Source organism: Molossus molossus, unplaced genomic scaffold (genome assembly GCF_014108415.1).
Source record: "Molossus molossus isolate mMolMol1 unplaced genomic scaffold, mMolMol1.p scaffold_m16_p_3, whole genome shotgun sequence".
Taxonomy (NCBI): Eukaryota; Metazoa; Chordata; class Mammalia; order Chiroptera; family Molossidae; genus Molossus; species Molossus molossus.
In genome coordinates, this window is record NW_023425366.1 from 67044674 (window position 1) to 67062540 (window position 17867).

Below are 17867 nucleotides of genomic sequence, written 5' to 3' on the forward strand. Positions count from 1 at the left end.
TGAATCATCTTCCCATAGAAATCCCTATGAAATGTTCCCCTTCCCTTCAGGTCCCTGCTCAATTATCACCTTATCAGAAAGGATTTCCTTGACATGCTATGAAATAGCACCCTCCCCACCCTAACAGTCACAATCTCCCTTAAATCCTATTTTATTCATAGCACTTATCACAAACAACTATATTCTATATTTGTTTATTGTTTGTTTATAACATCCATGAGGGCAGAGACTTTGTTTTGTTCACTGCTAAATCTCACATCAGATGATGAGAGTGCTGGTGTGTAATCAGCACTTTGTAAATATTTCCTAAATAGATGGATGAATGAATGAATGAATAACATTTAAGTTATTAAAGGAAAAATTGAGATTCTGATCAAAAAAGAAAATGCTTGGGTTAAACCACAATAAACAGATTTTTGTGTTTTTCTTTAATATTTTTAATTGATTTTAGAGAGGAAGGGAGGGAGAGAGAAATACCGATGTGAGAGAGACTTTTTGGTGCACCAGACAATGTTCAGTCAACTAAGCCACGCCAGCCAGGGCAACAGGTTTTTATTACAGGTCTTTCAGCCCTGTTTTAAAGTGCCAATTGGCATGACTAATCTGGGGTGGCAACTTTCAGGCAAGGGTTTCACAGACTACACTTTTGGAAGCTGGCCAAAACTGTGTGGAATTATCATGAGACTTGATGACAATTCCCTCCCACATGTCTTTTTATACTATCTGAGAGAGTAGTAGACTGGGGGGGAAATAAATGAGATTGACCCACCAATTACTTCCTTATGACTTTGTATGTAAGACTAAGAATACTGCCCTGGCCATTTTGGCTCAGCAGTTGGAGTGTCGGCCTGTGGTCCTGAGAGACCCGGGTTTGGTTCCCGCTAAGGGCATGTACTTCGGTTGCGGTTTGTCCCCGGCCCTGGTTGGTCGTGCGGGTGGCAGCCACTCGATGTGTCCCTTCACGTCGATGTTTCTCTCTCTCTCCCTTCCTCTCTCTCCCTCCCTTCCTTTCTCTCCCTCCCACTCTGTCTGTACAAAGGATGGAAAAATGTCCTCGGGTAAGGATAAAAAAAAAAAAAGACTAAGAATACTGTATTTATTAATTTATTTTTATCTACAGGGTCTGGCAAAATCCATAATGCATTTGAGAGAGTGTATAGACATTTTTAAAACCTTAGTGAACTTTTATTTTATTTATTTATTTTTGTACGTGCCCCGAGCAGAAACCCAACCCAGGACTCTCTGGTCCGCAGGCCGATGCTTCAAAGGCTGAGCCAAACTGGCCAGGGCACCTTAGTGAACTTTTAAAAGACACTTTGTTGTTACTTAGCACATACTGAATTGACCCCAGGGCCTAAAAGTCAAGGCTACTTCTAAAATCACTCAAAGCTATTTCCAGGCATAATAAAGTGTCATAAAAGTGACAAGAGATAAAGAGCTCAGTGCCTGTAAGATGATGAGAAAATCAAGTAATCATAGAACTAGCACTTAAATAAGATCCTAATGTAGCAGTCAAAACTTCTTGGTAATTGAAAAGAGAACAGCATCCTCAGAAATATCAAAATGCCTCTAGAATATTCTATATTATGATCTGAATAGTTGTAACATGGTTGATTATATTCATCCAGATATAAACTTTGATTTCTACATTTTAATACATATTAATTATACCCAATAAAAAATATTAGCATTAAGAGAAGAAATGTTCCTAGGTCCTTAGAAGTCTTGCTAAGAGCTTCTTTTTCTATAATAATCATCTTAGATTAGCTCTGAAAAAAGACAAAACCAAATTATTTTCCAAAAACTGTAAAATCTTAAAATATTTACAATCCTATTAAAGGTTTGGCATATATAGAAAAAATGAGGAGGACGAATCTGATTATACAGAAAATATTTTAAAGGCTGTAGATTAGTTAAAATAATAAAGAAGAAACTATTAGGCTACCTTTAGTAAATAACTGACTATAAAGTAATAAGCATTGTGTAGAGAAATGGATGATATTCAGGTATTTTAAGAGTCTAAACTCATTAACCAGATCAACCTATTTGCACATTGGCTGGCAAGATAAATCTAAGTGGGAATTGAAGCTTGACTTGGGTCAGTAAAAGGAATAAAAACATATATATATAATTAGCCATAATTGCAGCAATTAAGTTGCTGTTCCTTTTAAAAATCAAATTATTTCTTTTTTTAATCTGCCAGCTGTTTTTAAATTATTTTAAGTCAAAGAAAGAATTTTATGGGTAACATTGCTTCATTGTGTTTTTCCCCAACTTATAAAAGTAATATTTGTTCACTGTAAATATTTTGAAAGTTTAGGGAAAAAATTTAAAATCTGGGACCAACAGAGTCACGCAGTGGAAGCGTGCTGGGCCCATAAAATCTGGGACCAATATTTCTCATAATTCCATCACCAAAAGGTAATCTCTACACACAGATGTATCTTCCTCTAGTCCTTCCAAACATTCCATTTAGAATGCTGAGACTACATTTGTAAGCACAATCTTTAACATAAAATTATGTCATAAATTCTTTTACATATCATTAAAAGCTCTTTGCATGCTGCATACACCATGATTTGCTTAATTATTCTCCTAATATTGAAATATCATTGTGCATAGATATGTGTTGGCATTTGGATTATTTTCATACTATATACTCTTAGAAGTAGAATTGCCAGATGAACACTGAAAAATTTTGTTGCATTTTTCCAAATTGGTTTTCAGAAAGTTTATAGTTATTCATACTTCCATTAGCATTATATGAAAGTGCTTTCTTGACTGTGCTAATGCCAGCATTGAGATTTGTTTTTAATCTTTGCTAATTTGATGGGATAGAAATAAGATCTCTTTTTCATTTCTTAAAAGTAACTATAATAATTTGCATTTTTTTCTGTCAATAATCTGTTAGTATCTTTAGTCAATTTATTTAGGTGGGGGAGGTTAATAGTACTTTTTAAAATTCTTATTGATTTGATGTGCTTTTTTACTAATTAAGAATAATGATCAATGGTACTTTGGTAAGTGTTTAACAATCAGTAAGCAATTTTGTTCTGCATAATAAATATCTGATTTGCAGTGTTTGCCTATTTACATTCTATAAATACTCTATAACTGATTTCAAACACCAACAGTATGCTACTGAACATGAAGATGAGAAGAGATATACAACTGGCTCTTGCAAACAGGTGCATTCTGATTGTAGCACAGCATTGAAACCTTTGACAATAGAATTTGTTATAAGTGTTTCCCCTGCCCTCAAATTCATATTTTGAAGTCCTAATGCCCAATGAGATGGTGTTAGGAGGTGGGGCCTTTGGGAGGTGTTTAGGTCATGAGAGTAGAATTTTTGTGAATGGGATTGGCACCCTCATAAGAGAGAACCCAGAGAGCTCCCTAGTCCCTTCCACCACATGAAGACACAGCAGGGAGTTGGCAGTCTGCAACCCAGAAGAGGGCGCTCACCAGAACCAGACCAGGCTGGACCCCTGATCTTGGACTTCCAGCCTCCAGAACTATGAGAAATAAATTTCTGATTTTATAAGCTACCCAGTCTATGGTATTTTGTTATAGCAACCCAGACTAAGACATCTACACACATTCAGAAACAAACAAACAAAAATTCTAGCTAGTGTTTTTGACACTTTTATGTCTTCAATTAAAGCTTTATTTGCTCTTAAATTGTCTTGATCTGCCAGCTTACAAATGGGAATGATTCTGTATATGGTCTTTGTAATTTCTATAATTTGTTTGCTACAAAATTTCTTCTTTTCCTCAGAAAATACATAAACATAAGTTTAAATATAGTTCAGGTCTTGGTATATGTAGCAATGAACTTAACTGTTTTTCCACATCACAAATTTGTGTTTTCCAAAGACCCATACTTTGTTTTCTGAGTAAATATAAATTAATTTTCATATGTCCTGACTTTACATTGGAATTTGTTTGTCAGTAAGAGTTTTTTTTTCCTATGGACAAGCAAAATTTTGCCATTTAAATGTATATATTATTAGTGCAAAAAAATAAAAACTGTTCTTGGGACCACCAACCTGGTGTTACAGGACAGTCAGCTCTATTTCAGGACACCAAGTCATGATGAAGACAGGACTAAGGAAAGATTTTGAATGCCACATCATATGTAAGCACTGCAAGAGTTAACATAAAATCTGGAGTCCTGGCTTCTGTTTAAACACGGTGGAACCATTGTTCCCACCTGGCAACAATCAGCTGGAATCAAGCCATTGTGCCTCCCTGGAGTAAAGCGGAGATCACTTCTCTCTGACATGGGACTCTCTCACTCAGTTACACTGTCAGCCTAAGAAATGCATTCCGTGTTTTAACCTCTGCTTTAAATGGTATTTTCTTATCATATGTGAAGAGAAATTAATAAGAATTTTAACTCAAAATTATAGATTTTAGAAGACCAAATAAGATTCCGAGACCAGGTGGCCACAGGAACAAACTTTGCAATACAGGAGCTAAACACCAAACACCTCCACGGAGTGGGAGACCTTCGAGGAAGAGTAGCCAGGTGAGAAGCAGCTTTTAACTAATGCTTAGCAGTCAGTTCTTGGCCGCTGAATTGTCATTCTCAAATCTGTTCCATATTGTTCCAAACAACATACTGTCTTTATATTAAGCTAAGCTTATGAAATGATAGTTGTAAAAGTGTGTCATAGAATTTGAGAACCTCATGCTACCTGTGATACCCAAAGTTTCTAGAAAAGCCCCCTTAGGCAGAATGTCCAGTCCAATCCTCCTGTGACAAAAGTCATGTCCTTACAGCCCTCAACTGTCCAAATGCCACCATTCATACAAGGACACACCCTCATAACCATACATAAAATCCCCAGAGCTTTCAGATTCTGATTAAAAATTTAACATATACAAGAATTACACGTAAAAGTCTAACTGAAGGGATCTACTGCCAAAGGATACATTTTTGAATAACATCTCATGTATGAGATTTTTAAATCAAAGGAATTAATGGTATACAATTCAGTAAACAGATGAAGGTATTGAAATGGCAGGACCACTCTGGTAGACACATCAAAGATGACTTGTGAATGGCTGACCGTGAACACCTTCCCATCTCTATGTCTTCTGCCAGCACCTCTTTCCTTACTCCTGGATTACCCCTACCTCCATCTTGTTAATCACTCTGAAGTGTTAATGACCAAATAAGAATTAGGTGATTAACACCTAAGACAAACTTCTCCATCCAATTTAACAAAAATTTATTAAGCACTAGTACGCCGGGCAGTGTGCTAGGATTCAGGGATTCAGTAACACAGTCCCCTTTCCTATAGCTTTCTACAGTCTATCTGAGGCAACAAAGCCACAAATAGAAGGAATGAGGTCAACACTATAATGAAAGCCTGGGTGCTATGGGAATATTCAAATTAGATTGGGGCATATGGGGAGGCTACCTGGAGAGGGTGACCCTTGAGATGAGTTTTGAATGATTAGAGCAGCAGTCAGCTGGACAAGGAAGGGTGGGGAAGGTACTTCACATTGGTGGAATAACATGTTCCAAAGAACTAAGGATGAATTATTGTGACATGTTTAAGGGCCTACCTGTGAGAATAATATTTTACTTCTGATATTTGGGGAGAGATGAGAGATTGGAAGATAAAGTTAGAGAAATGATCCAGACTTGGATGGTGAGGGATCTCTCGGGCCAACCTAAAGAGTTGGAACTTAAAGTATAAGGTTATAAATAGCCATGGGAAGATTTTAAGTAAATGGATGACATATAATTTTCAGTGATATCCTCATAGTAACTTAATTGATGGGGTACAGGAAGAAGGCATGAAGATGAAAGGAAGCCCACTGCAGCAAAACAGGAAAGAAATGTCAAGGGCCTAAACCAAGCTCCAGCCATGCAAGTTCAGAGCAGGTAACACACAACACAGACGTTAGGAAAACAGAATCTACAGAATTAATACCTGTATGAATACACATACACACATACATATATATTATATTATGTAGAGGTATATTTTTATCTCTCTAAAATACATTAAATTCCTACTTTATTATACAATATTTGCTACATACAAAGAATTTTATAATAGTTGTGTAAGTTATGAAGCAAGAGAACAAAACAAACACCCTACTAAGATGTGCCATGATTTTTCAAAGAAGATAAACACCAAACATGTGTTTTGAATGAAACTTGGAGTTTGGTTCAATCTGGTGGTGTACTGATGACTCTCCAACCATTTATTTCTTTTCTTCTGCAAACTATGTACAAGCCTATTATTTTACTCTTGTGAATCATGTCTTATGTACAAGACAAAATAACAGATTTAATTGAGACCAAAAGATAAATGAAATATCAAGAAGATGTGCAACTCTCTTTGCTCTGCTCCAGTTCTTTTTCCTTTTTAAAAATAAAAATTGTGTATATTCAAGCGGCACAACCTGATGAGTTGATATACATATACATCATAAAATGAGACTGCAAGCAAGCTAATTAACATATCTTCTCCTCACAGAGTGCCCTTTTTGTGTGTAACTAGACCACTGAAATGTACTCTTTGCACATTTCCATTCTTCAATATGGTATTAAGCATAGTCATCATGCTGTATATTAGGTCTCTAGACTTACTCATCCTACATAACTTCAATTTTGTATCCTTTGACCAATATCTTCCCATTTATCCCACCTGAAAAACATCATTATACTCTGTGCCTCTATGAACTTGACTTCGTTAGATTCCACATATAAGTGAGATCACACAGGTTTTGTCTTTTTGTGTCTGGCATATTTTACTTAGGATAATGCCCTTTAGGTTAATACATGATGCCTCAAATGGTAATATCTCCTTCTTTTTTGAGGCTGAAAATATTCCTGTCTGTGTGTCAATTTATTTCCATTCATCTGTCAACAAACACTTAGGTTGTTTCCATAGGTTGGCTCCTGTGAATATTGCTGCAATGAACATGGGAGTACAGATATTTCTTCCAGGTACTGACTTCATTTCCTTTGGGGATATATTCAAAACATGGATTGCTGGATATCATCTATTTTAAGTTTTTTGAAGAACCTCCATACTGTTTTCTATAATGGCGAATCAATGTGTGTTCCTGCCCTCAGTGTACAAAGGTTCCCTTTCCTCCACATACTCTCCACCATTTACCTTTTATGTTTTACCTTTTACTTTTTAATAATAGCCATCCTAACAGGTATGAGGTGATACCTCATTATGGTTTTAGTTTTCATTTCCCTGCTGATTAGTGATGTTAAGTATCTTCTTATGTACCTGTTGGCCATTTGTATGTCATCTCTGGACAAATGTCTATTGAGTTCCTTTGCCCATTTGTTTTTCATCCTGTGGCTATTTAAAACCACCTCTTTGTTTTCTGTGGTCAGAGGCCTCGCACATAAACCCCATCAGCTCTCAGGGAAAGGTGGATCAAGAGGCAGGCTCCCAGGGGCAGCTGTAAAAGTTGGAGTGTTCAATGTGTGGTTCGAACCCTTTGCTCCTCAGGAAGAAGCTGGGATTTGGGTGTTCCCTACCAAGAAACTGTGCCAGGGATGAAGTTTATGGCATCAGTGTGTCTCAGCTTTTTGTATCCATTTTGATGTAGATGTTTCCTTATTCACCCCACGTGTGTAAGTCTCTAAGCTCGTTTCCATGAATTGATCCACAAATAGCTGTTTATTTGGTGTGTCTGAGGGAAGAGTGAAAATCAAGGGACTCTCATTCTTTCACCTTCCTCTCCAGTTGCTTACTGGCCTTCCCCTTCCATCTTAAGCCGTGGTTTGAAGACAAAGTCTTATTTTTCCTTGAAAGGTCTTCCTTTTATGAAAATGTCTTTAATCTATTTGGTAATCTGCAACAGAATCTAACTGAAAAGATTAAATTCACCTTTCCTCTCCTTATTCCTTTTCTGTATTTTTGCCAGGCAATTGACTGATGGGCAAACTGAGGCAGATTAATTACTGTCTTTCCACATATATTGACCTTAATTTCAATTGGCATTTAAAAAATTATTTTGTCTTTATTGATTTTGAGAGAGAGAGGAAGGGAGAGGGAGAGAGAGATAGAAACATTGATGAGAGAGAACATCGATTGGCCTCCTCCTGCATGCCCCCCACTGGGGATCAGGCCCATAACCTGGGCATGTTCCCTGACCAGGAATCGAACTGGCGACCTCTTGATGCATGGGTTGACGCTCAACCACTAAGCCACACCAGCTGGGCGTCAATTAGCATTTTGACGTAAGTGAAATTAAGTTGATTATTTTGACATAATTCTTAGCAAACGTTTTATTGCTTCATAAATTATACTCAATATTTGATAACTACAATGTTCTTTGAATTTTACACTGTATTTTCCGTCCAAATAAAATAGCAGTCTAAAAGCAAGTACTTCCGATGAAATGAGGTTCTCAGAGTTGCCTGACCAGCTTCTGACACCCTCTGCTCTCTTTGATAGATTAGTCTTAACTGTGAAACAGAAAAAGGCAAGATGTAAAGGGCACCTCCGGGATGGCTAGGACTTCCACTCCCTAGCAGCAGCCAGAGGAGGCCAACCTCCAGCTGTCTTTGGCTACGTGGGACTCCAAGATAGACCTGCATATGAAAAAAGTGACAGATTGCCCTGACTGGTTTGGCTCAGTGGTTAGAGCGTCGACCTGCGGACCAGAGTCCTGGATTCGGTTCCCGCTAAAGGCATGTACCTCGGTTGTGGTTTGTCCCCCGCCTCAGTTGGGGTCATGTGGGTGGCAACCACTCGATGTGTCTCTCTCACATCGATGTTTCTCTCTCCTTTTCTCCCTCTCTCCCTCCCACTCTGTCTGAAGATAAATGCTAAAATGTCCTCAGGTGAGGATAAAAAAAAATGACAGATTGTATTGATGTGAGATTAAAAGCAACAGTCACCTCCTTTGAAGAAACAAGAACAATATTATAGATACTGTCAATTTTTAAAAGGTAAAGATTGAGGACTTCTGATTAAAGGTAATAGAATAAAGATACTTTTACTCCATTCTCAACTGAGATGTCTCAATGCCAGTAAAAATAAAAGAAAAACAAAAACTCTGTCTTCAATATAATATAGATGTTGCACAACCAATGACCCCAAGAGAAGCACACTTACTAAATATTATATTTGGACAGAGAGAGTCCTCCTCAGACCTTGAAGATACTGATTTCCTTCAAACAAGGGTCATAATCCTGAAAAGGGTAGACCAATAAACCAGAATAGAGCACTCCTACTGAGGGGCTTGGGTGGCTCACAGGAGAGATAAGAGATGTCTCTTTGAGATTCCGGTCAGCAGGTGTCGCTGAAGATGCAAGCATGCTACTCTCCATCTAACTGCTCTCCCTGCTAACTCTTACCTCAGAGGAACTGGCTGAAGTGCCCCAGGCTGAGGAAGGAGAGCAGGTGGTAGTGTCACAGCACAGATTTACAGCAATGATTTGATATGAGATATGCAGTCTGGTTTTTGAGGAGAAAATGGAAAGAGGTGCCCCCACCACCACTTCCCGCCCAGGGAAATAGTAGATTTCTATTCAGACAAGCCTGAGTAGAGATATCGTCTACTCTCCACCAAACACATACTCACCCGTCTGCAGGAAGCCAGAATTATTCAAAAAAGTAATAGTAGTTAGGAAGAATCTACTCTGTGCATAAAAATTACCACCACCATCATCAATCGAGCGTTCGATCAATGATTAGATAGATAGGTAGATAGATAGATAAAAATATAAGGTTGACAAATATACCTTATGAGATGAATTACCTAGAAAAACACAGGAAAAGTTCAAATCAAAGGTTCTCCTGGATTCAAAGAAATTAAGAGTGAAAGAAACATAAAGATGGCAAATTGAACAGTTATACGTCATTTTGCTTCTTCCAAACATCCCACTAAATTTATAGTAAAAAGGTTTTCTCTTTAAAATAGAAACCCACAAAGACCATGGATATCAGCATAGAAATCTTGGAACCTAGAAAACGGATGTGAACATGTGGAAACTGACTGACAGACACAATAAAACCAATCTTAAAGCTGAGAGATAAGCTGAAAATGACTTGGTTTTACACCAGAGAATTCCCAAAAGGAAGCCTCTGAAACTAGAGTGACGGGAGCACTTGCCTCGAGGGAGAAGAACTGAGAGGCAGGAAACCGCTCTAACTGTTAGCCTTGTAGCTATTATTGACTTTTAAACTACAGGCATATTTTACTTGGATAAAAATATGAGATAAAAGGGCTTCCCCCAAAGAAGAGATTATGAGGTAACAAAAGGGGATAGGTAAATGAATTGCTCAGGGTTAAGGTGAAAGAAAAAATTAAAGTATTACATAGATTAAATCTACTTTAGAAGCTTCCAAATAGAGTAATACAACTCAAGGTAGTAGAGTTGTTTTTAAAATAGCATGAGCAAACCATACAAAATAAAAAGAAAATGACTTTTAATATAAAAATGCTTATAGAGAAATGATGTATATGGCAGAGAAGTAAAAATCATTTGACATAGACCTAATAGGAGCTCCCGAGGAAGAAGCAGAACAAATTCTTCAGAAAAAAAATATTCAAGGATATGAGAAGAGATTTGCATTTGTACCTCAAAAGAACAAACTATAACCCCAGAAAAATTAATATAAGAACACTTAAACACTTAGTTAAAGTTACTAAACATCAAGAAAAAGAATCACTAGACATCTAGGTAGATAAAACAGATCTCATGAAACACGGAAAAAACATAGTTACTTCAGATTTCTCCACCTTAACCAGTGCCGGAAAACAATGGAGCAACACCTATCATGTTCTGAACCAAAAAAACAAAAGTCACCAGGTTATGTTATCTTACCAAGTTACCTACCAGGTAGAAGAGAATGGAGAGGCATGTTCAAGCACTCAAGAACTTCAAGATTCCAACACTCTTAAGGCTTTATTTGAAATCTGGATGGCAAAATCTGGCCAACCAAGGAATACATCAAAATAAGGATCTCAGGAAAGAAATCGTGATTTAAAAGAATTGTCAGTGAACACAGAATCTAAATGTAGAATGAAGATTTAAAGAACAATGGGAAATTCAGTTACAGAACACAGTGTAAATGTCATATAACTTCCCATTTTAAAATAGCAGATTATGAACAAAAACTTTTGCAAAAACAAGTATATAAACTTATTTATTTCCTCAGTTGAGTTCAGCAATGTTTTCATTTTTCACTACAGTTATCTTTTCTTAGGTTAAATTAAAATTCGATATAACATTTTAACTAAAATTGGCATATATATAGTACAAATATTCTAAAATTATTTTATTTTTATTGTATCTTTTTTATCCTCACCTGAGGACATTTTTGCATTTATCTTCGGATAGAACAGGAGGGAGAGAGGAAGGAAGAGAGAGAGAAACATCGATGTGAGAGAGACACATTGAGTGTTTGCCACCCACACAACCCCAACCAGGGCTGGGGACAAACTGTAACCAAGGTACGTGCCCTTAGCAGGAACTGAACCTGGGACTCTCTGGTTCTCAGGCCAACACTCTAACCGCTGAGCCAAACCGGCCAGAGCCTAAAATTATTTTATTACAGAATTTCTATCTTTCTCCCATTTATATGGATATATATATATATATATATATATATATGAATGAAATGATAAACAAATATTAACAATGTTATTTCTGAAAAGTGGGACTTGGGATGATGTTAACTCAACTTTTTGTTCTTTTTTATTATATAAAATAGTATAATAAATGTGTTAATTTAAAAGAAACAATAAAATTATGCCAAAGGAAGAGAGAAGGAAAACTTTTGTTTGAAATATAGGGTGCAGCTCTGAAAAACCACTCATGCTTGACTTCAGCGTGTGGGATTAGGCTGGCTGGGTTTGCTGGGAGGTGAAAATGAGGAGGTAGCAACTCCCAAGTTGAATAAATAATAACTGCTGATCTCAGGTTGGTGCTTCTTCTGTTCCAGGTACTAGCTAAATGATTTGCATTCATTACCTCCTTTCATCTTTAAATCACCCTATTAAGTAACATTATTCAGGACAGCTACTTATGGTTTTGAAGGTTGAGCATGCAGTGTTTCAGGAGATACTATTCACATAGTCACCTGTGTCTGTAGCTGCTGTAGTTATGTGGTGGACAATGGTGCATCTATAGGCAGTGACCTTGGCATCATTACCTTCTCATAGAGGTGAAGAAACTTGTCCCAGATCACTAACCTAGAAGTAGCAGAAGCCAGATTCAAAGCCTGGTCTACCTGACACCAGAGACCAAATTCTTTGTTTTTTGTTTTGGAAGGGAGAGGGAGAGAGAGATAGAAACATTGATGAGAGAGAAAATAAATTGGCCACCTCCTGCATGACCCTCACTGGGGATTCAGCCCACAACCCACGCATGTGCCCTGACCAGGAATCGATCCAGTGACCTCCTGGTGCATGGGTCGACACTCAACCACTGAGCTACATTGGCAGGGCAAAGAGATCAAATTCTTAGCCACTAGCCTGCTCTGCACAGATCAGCTGTCCCAGAGGGTAGGGATCAAGGTCGAGGCTGGGGGCAGAGGTATGAGGGAGTGGTAGCAGCCATCACTCCAGTGTAGTCTTTAGGGGTCTTAGTGTGAACTCACATAACACTATGCTAACTCATCAACAACAGAGGTGGTTTTGACAACATTTTACATACACAAATGTGTTAAATGACTTTTGCCCATGACTGTGGTGCATACCATCCAGATCCCTTTTTAATTGGATCAATTTCTAATTTTTTCACCTAGCAGTCTCCTCACCCCCCAACCACAGCCCCCTGGTATCCCCTTAAAGAGATTGGTCAGGCAAAATTGCCATCTTAGCTTTGAGTCAACATTGGCATAAAACATCCTAAGAAAATAGCATTTATTTCTGGATCCTATAAAATGTTAAGTCATAAAATAAGCAATATTTATAGCACTTATCATGATAACACAAAAATGTGGTTCCTAATACATATTATTTGATGAGTCAAAACACTTAATTTTATCAAATAACAATCTTCAAAGTGATCTCTGATAACTTGTATACAAAAAAAAAAAACAACCCAATCAGCACTCTATATCCTGTTTCTCAAGTATGTATGAGTTCTGACACATATGGTCAACACTCTCTGCAGCCTGCTCTCTCCCAAAAGAGGCCATGAGTTGTGGTGGTGGTGGTGTGGGAAGATAGTTCATCTTCAACACTCCAACCCCATTTCACTAGAGTTCCTTTTTTTAAACTACTAAATGCAACTTTATGGGCCAAAGCTTCATTCACGTGCCAGAGTGAATTGTTTTTGTCCTGATGTAAGACAACATTTGACTGAGACTACTCAAGGAGCAGGAGTTTTGATTGGGGCTAAAAGGAGGGGAGTTGTGTTTAGAAGATGGGTTGGAAGATATAGGTGGGCCTGGGCACCTTTTTTTAATCCTCATCGAGGATATGTTTCTATTGATATTGGAGAGGAAGGGAGAAAGAAAGAGAGAAACATCAATGTGAAAGAGAAACATAGATTGATCAGTTGCCTCCCACATGTACCCTGATCAGGGATCCAAACCGAAACCTATTTTATGTGCCCCAATCAAGAATCAAACCCACAACGTTTTTGGTATACAGGATGATGCTCCAACCAACCAAATCAGCCAGCCAGGATGGACCTGGACACTTTTTCTAGCCAAAGGAGAATTGAGAACCTGGGACCCAAGGAAAGAAGTTAACAGAAAGAAAGGGGATTCTGAATGTAATGTAGAGAGGAAAATTTTTCAATTTTGCCTGACCATAGGCAACAGGGAATAACCCCAAAACATCAAAACCTGTTGGAATGCCTATGACTAAGTTAACAGTAGGCTGAAAATCTAAAATCCCGCCCCACTCCCTCCATTTTCCCTCAATGTCTTTACCTAGTCCAACTCAGTTATCTGGTTTGGGCCAGAGTATTACTATGTAATCTGGCTTCTCTCCCATCAAGAGAAGAGGAAAATGAAAGAGAGTCCTGCATATGCTCCTACATCTACCAAGTTACTATTCAAAGATCTAGAGAACTTTTGCCGTCAAATGAATACAGATCCTACTGTAGTATTAAAAATGTTATGAGCCTATTGATCTCACAGCCAATGTTCGTCTGCCACTAGGTGTGACGCCAGCATTGTGAAGCTTTCTGGAGATATTAATTTCATCAGGCACAAGTACCAGCACATTGAAAAAACAATTCAAGAGCTCATGTCTTCCCTAGAGACTGTTTCTAAGAACTTGGATACAAAGGTAACTGAACAGAGATGGAACTCTTATAGTACGTGTTACTACCTGAAGATCATTACAGCTTATCAAAATGCCCAGTCAAGTGGTAATTGTTCGAAAGAACTCTTTTCTTCCAAAAGGTTTAAATATGACAGCTCATGCATGCACACTATGACTACTGTCAATTCGATCAACAAATATTTAATGAGTGCCCCCTATGTTCCAACACACCCACCCAATCAAGTATGCCATCTGATTATCCTGTTGCCATTGTTTCTTTCCTCTCTGGGTTCCCCTCAAAGACTGTAGAACCAGGAATCATAAGCACAAGAATTTCCCATGATAGTTACTATTACTAAAGTTCCAATATAAATGTGAGTTGATCATGTTAAATCTCTGCAATGGGTTATGTCTCTTACAAAATAATATACAAAGACCATTGGCCTGGATGTCAAAAGGCCATTTCTACACTGACCCCTGCTTATCTCGTCAGCTCACCCTCTGTGCCTCCTGGCTCACCCTTTATACCCAGTGATACTGAAGTACCTGCAGGGAGGTCCCCACTCACTCCTATATTGTTTGACCTCCATCTCCTTGTTCTTTTCGGCCTCAAGTGTTTCTTCCCTTTCTCGTGTAGTTAGTGGTTTGACTAAAAGGGCCAATGCAAAGTCTTTTGTGCCCCACTTTGTCACATGTCTTATGTGAAACAAGCACATCCTCTGAAGTCGTTTGAGCAGTATGAAGTGGAAATTATTTGGGAATTGGGAAGATGAAGGTTTTGGGTTTATTTGCTTCTGGGAGCCAGTTTATCAAGAGCAGAAGGCTCACAGAGACACACAGCATTAGGACTATGTCAATGTTTGTCCACCCCCCAACCACACACCTATATGATTAGTCTTAACAGTTTGTTATTGATTCTCTTAGTTTTTGAAGGTACTCATTAATGTTAACAACAAATTATCTCTGGTTTTCTGATTTAATACCTCATTATTTTTTTCTTAAGGCTTTGACCAGAATTTCCAGAACATTGTTAAATAAAAGTTACCTTAGAAGGCAAGCTTATTTGATTCCTGATTACACTGGAAATGTTTTTGTTGTTTGCTGTTGGATGTTTATTTGATATATTTTTGATCATGTGAAGAAAATATCCATCACCCTGGCCGGTTTGGCTCAGCAGTTAGAGCGTCAGCCCATTGACCAGAGAGTCCCAGGTTCAATTCCCAAAGGTCACATACTTCAGATGCAGTTTGTCCCCGGCCCCAGTTGGGGTCATGTGGGTGGCAACCAGTCGATATGTCTCTCTCATGTCGATGTTTCTCTCTTTCTCTTCTTCCCTCTCTCCCTCCCACTCTAACTGAAGATAAATGCAAAAATGTCCTCAGATGAGGATTAAAAAAAAAAGTATCCATCAATTCCTACTTAATTTTTATTAGAACTGAGCATTTAATTTTGTCAAATGCCTATTAGACATTAATAAATGTCTTAATCACCATATGGATTGGTTTTTGGTTTGGGTTTGTTTGTTTACTTTTCTGGTCTTCTCATATGCTATGCTATTACTGAAAAACATTCTTACATTTCTGTAATAAAAGCTATGCAGTTATTGTATAGTATTTCATTCTATATCTAAGTTCAAAAGTGAAGTGACATTGAACTATAGTTTCTCTCTCTCCTTGTTTTTTTTTTTAAACAGGTAATGCATACATATGGTCCAAAATTAAAACTATATAAGATAATATATTCTGAGAATTTTCACTCCCATCTCTGTCGCCAGTTATCACAGTCATTCATGCCTCTCATAGATAATCATTTTTACCAGTCTGTTGTGGATCCTCTCAGTATGCCTTTTTGCAGATACAAGCAAATGCAAACGTACATTCTTATTTTCCCTTTTATTACCCAAGAGATAGCATAATGTATATATCACAATGCATTCATCTCTTTTCCCCCTGAACAAGTATCTTAGAGATCCACCATATCGGGACATGGAGAGCTTCCTCATTCTTTTTAAACATCTGTATACTCTTCCTCTGTATATAATAGTTCATTTAACCATCTCTTAGGATGAACATTTGGTTCTTTTCAATATTTTGGTCTTTCAAACAAAGCTGCAATGTTTAACCTTGCATTTATGGCATTTAGTGTATGTGTAGGTATGTCTGAAGGATAATATTGGAAGTGGAATTGCTGGGTCAAAGGTACATGTATTTGTTACTTTGAAACATCTTGTTCTCGGCAGGACTTTTACCATATTGCCCACCCACCTGCAACAGTAAAATGTTCTATCTCCCCACTGCCTCACCAATGAGTATTGTTTGACTTTTAAATTTTGCCATTCTTATAGGAAAAACACAGCATCTCTGTGTTTAAATGAGCCTTTCTTATTATGAATGAGGTTGAGCATCTTTTCATATATTTAAGAGCTATTATTTTTCCTTTTCAGTGAGCAGTCTGTTCATGTCTTTTATCCATTTCCTTATTGGCCTCTTTTTCTTTTTCTTCTAAATCTCTAGAAGGTTTTTATAATATGAGCTGCAAATACATTTTCCCAGTTTGTCATTTGTCTTTTGACAAGCATATGTTTCTATTTGTAGCTGAATTTATCAGTCTTTTTCACTGTGGCTTCTGGAATTTTAAGGCATAGCTAGAAAGAACGTTCTTATACAAAGGCTTGAAAGAATTGCTCATATTTTCTTCTAGTATTTTCAATGCTTTATTGTTTACATTTAAAAGTACTTGATCCATTTGGAGTTTTTCCTTGTACAGGATGTCTTAACTATTAATTATTGAAATCTTATAATATTTTTAATATCTGGTAGGGCTAATCCCTTCCATTGCTTTCTTTTTTCCCTTTTCTGGTGACATTTGCTCTTCCATACAATTTCTAAATCAACCTAATTTCAACAAATAAATAAACAAATTATGCTTTAATTTTTATTGAATCATAAATTTATAAATTAACTTTAGCATTGACATAGTCATAATGCTGAGTGTTTTATCTAAAAACATAGAATGCTTTCCATTTATTCAAGTTTGCTTTTATATCCTTCAAGAGGGATTTCTAATTTTCCTAATATAGATTTGGAATCATTTCTTCTTAAATATATTTCATGATTTTGTTACTTTCTTTACTTTATTGTAGTGGGGTTTTTATTGTATCTTCTGACTAGGTGTTAGTTGTACATTATGAAGGCTATATTAATTTTATACTCCACTGACTTAAGAGAATTCACTTTTTCTTCCAATTTTTATTAATTTATTTTTGTTACAGATGTTTCCCCTTTCCCTCCTCCCAGACACCTTCCCCCCAAACCCCTGCATTGTTGTCTATGTCCATTGGTTATGCATACATTCATATAAGTTCCTTGGTTCATCTCCTCTATCCCCCATCCCCATCCCCCTACTCTAAGGTTTGTCAGTCTGAATCATACTCCTTTCTAGTCTCTGGGTATATTTTGTTCATCAGCCCACCTTGTTCATTATATTCCACAAATAAGTGAGATCATGCGGTATTTCTCTTTCTCTGATTGGCTTATTTCACTTAGCACAATACCCTTCAGGTCCCTCCATGTTGTCTCAAAGGATAAGAGGTCTTTCTTTCTTACAGCTGCATAGTATTCCATTGTAAATATGTACCACAGATT

The 17867-nt window shown here is 37.3% G+C and overlaps 1 protein-coding gene across 1 annotated transcript in view; it reads left to right on the forward strand.

Annotated features, from left to right (window-relative positions):
- FAM81B (family with sequence similarity 81 member B) overlaps positions 1-17867 on the forward strand; it is a 58805-nt gene that overhangs the window by 18751 nt on the left and 22187 nt on the right. Inside the window, exons 5-6 of the mRNA XM_036280567.1 lie at positions 4413-4531; positions 14118-14247. Of these exons, the coding sequence (XP_036136460.1) occupies positions 4413-4531; positions 14118-14247 (249 nt within the window). The remainder of the gene's footprint in view (positions 1-4412; positions 4532-14117; positions 14248-17867) is intronic.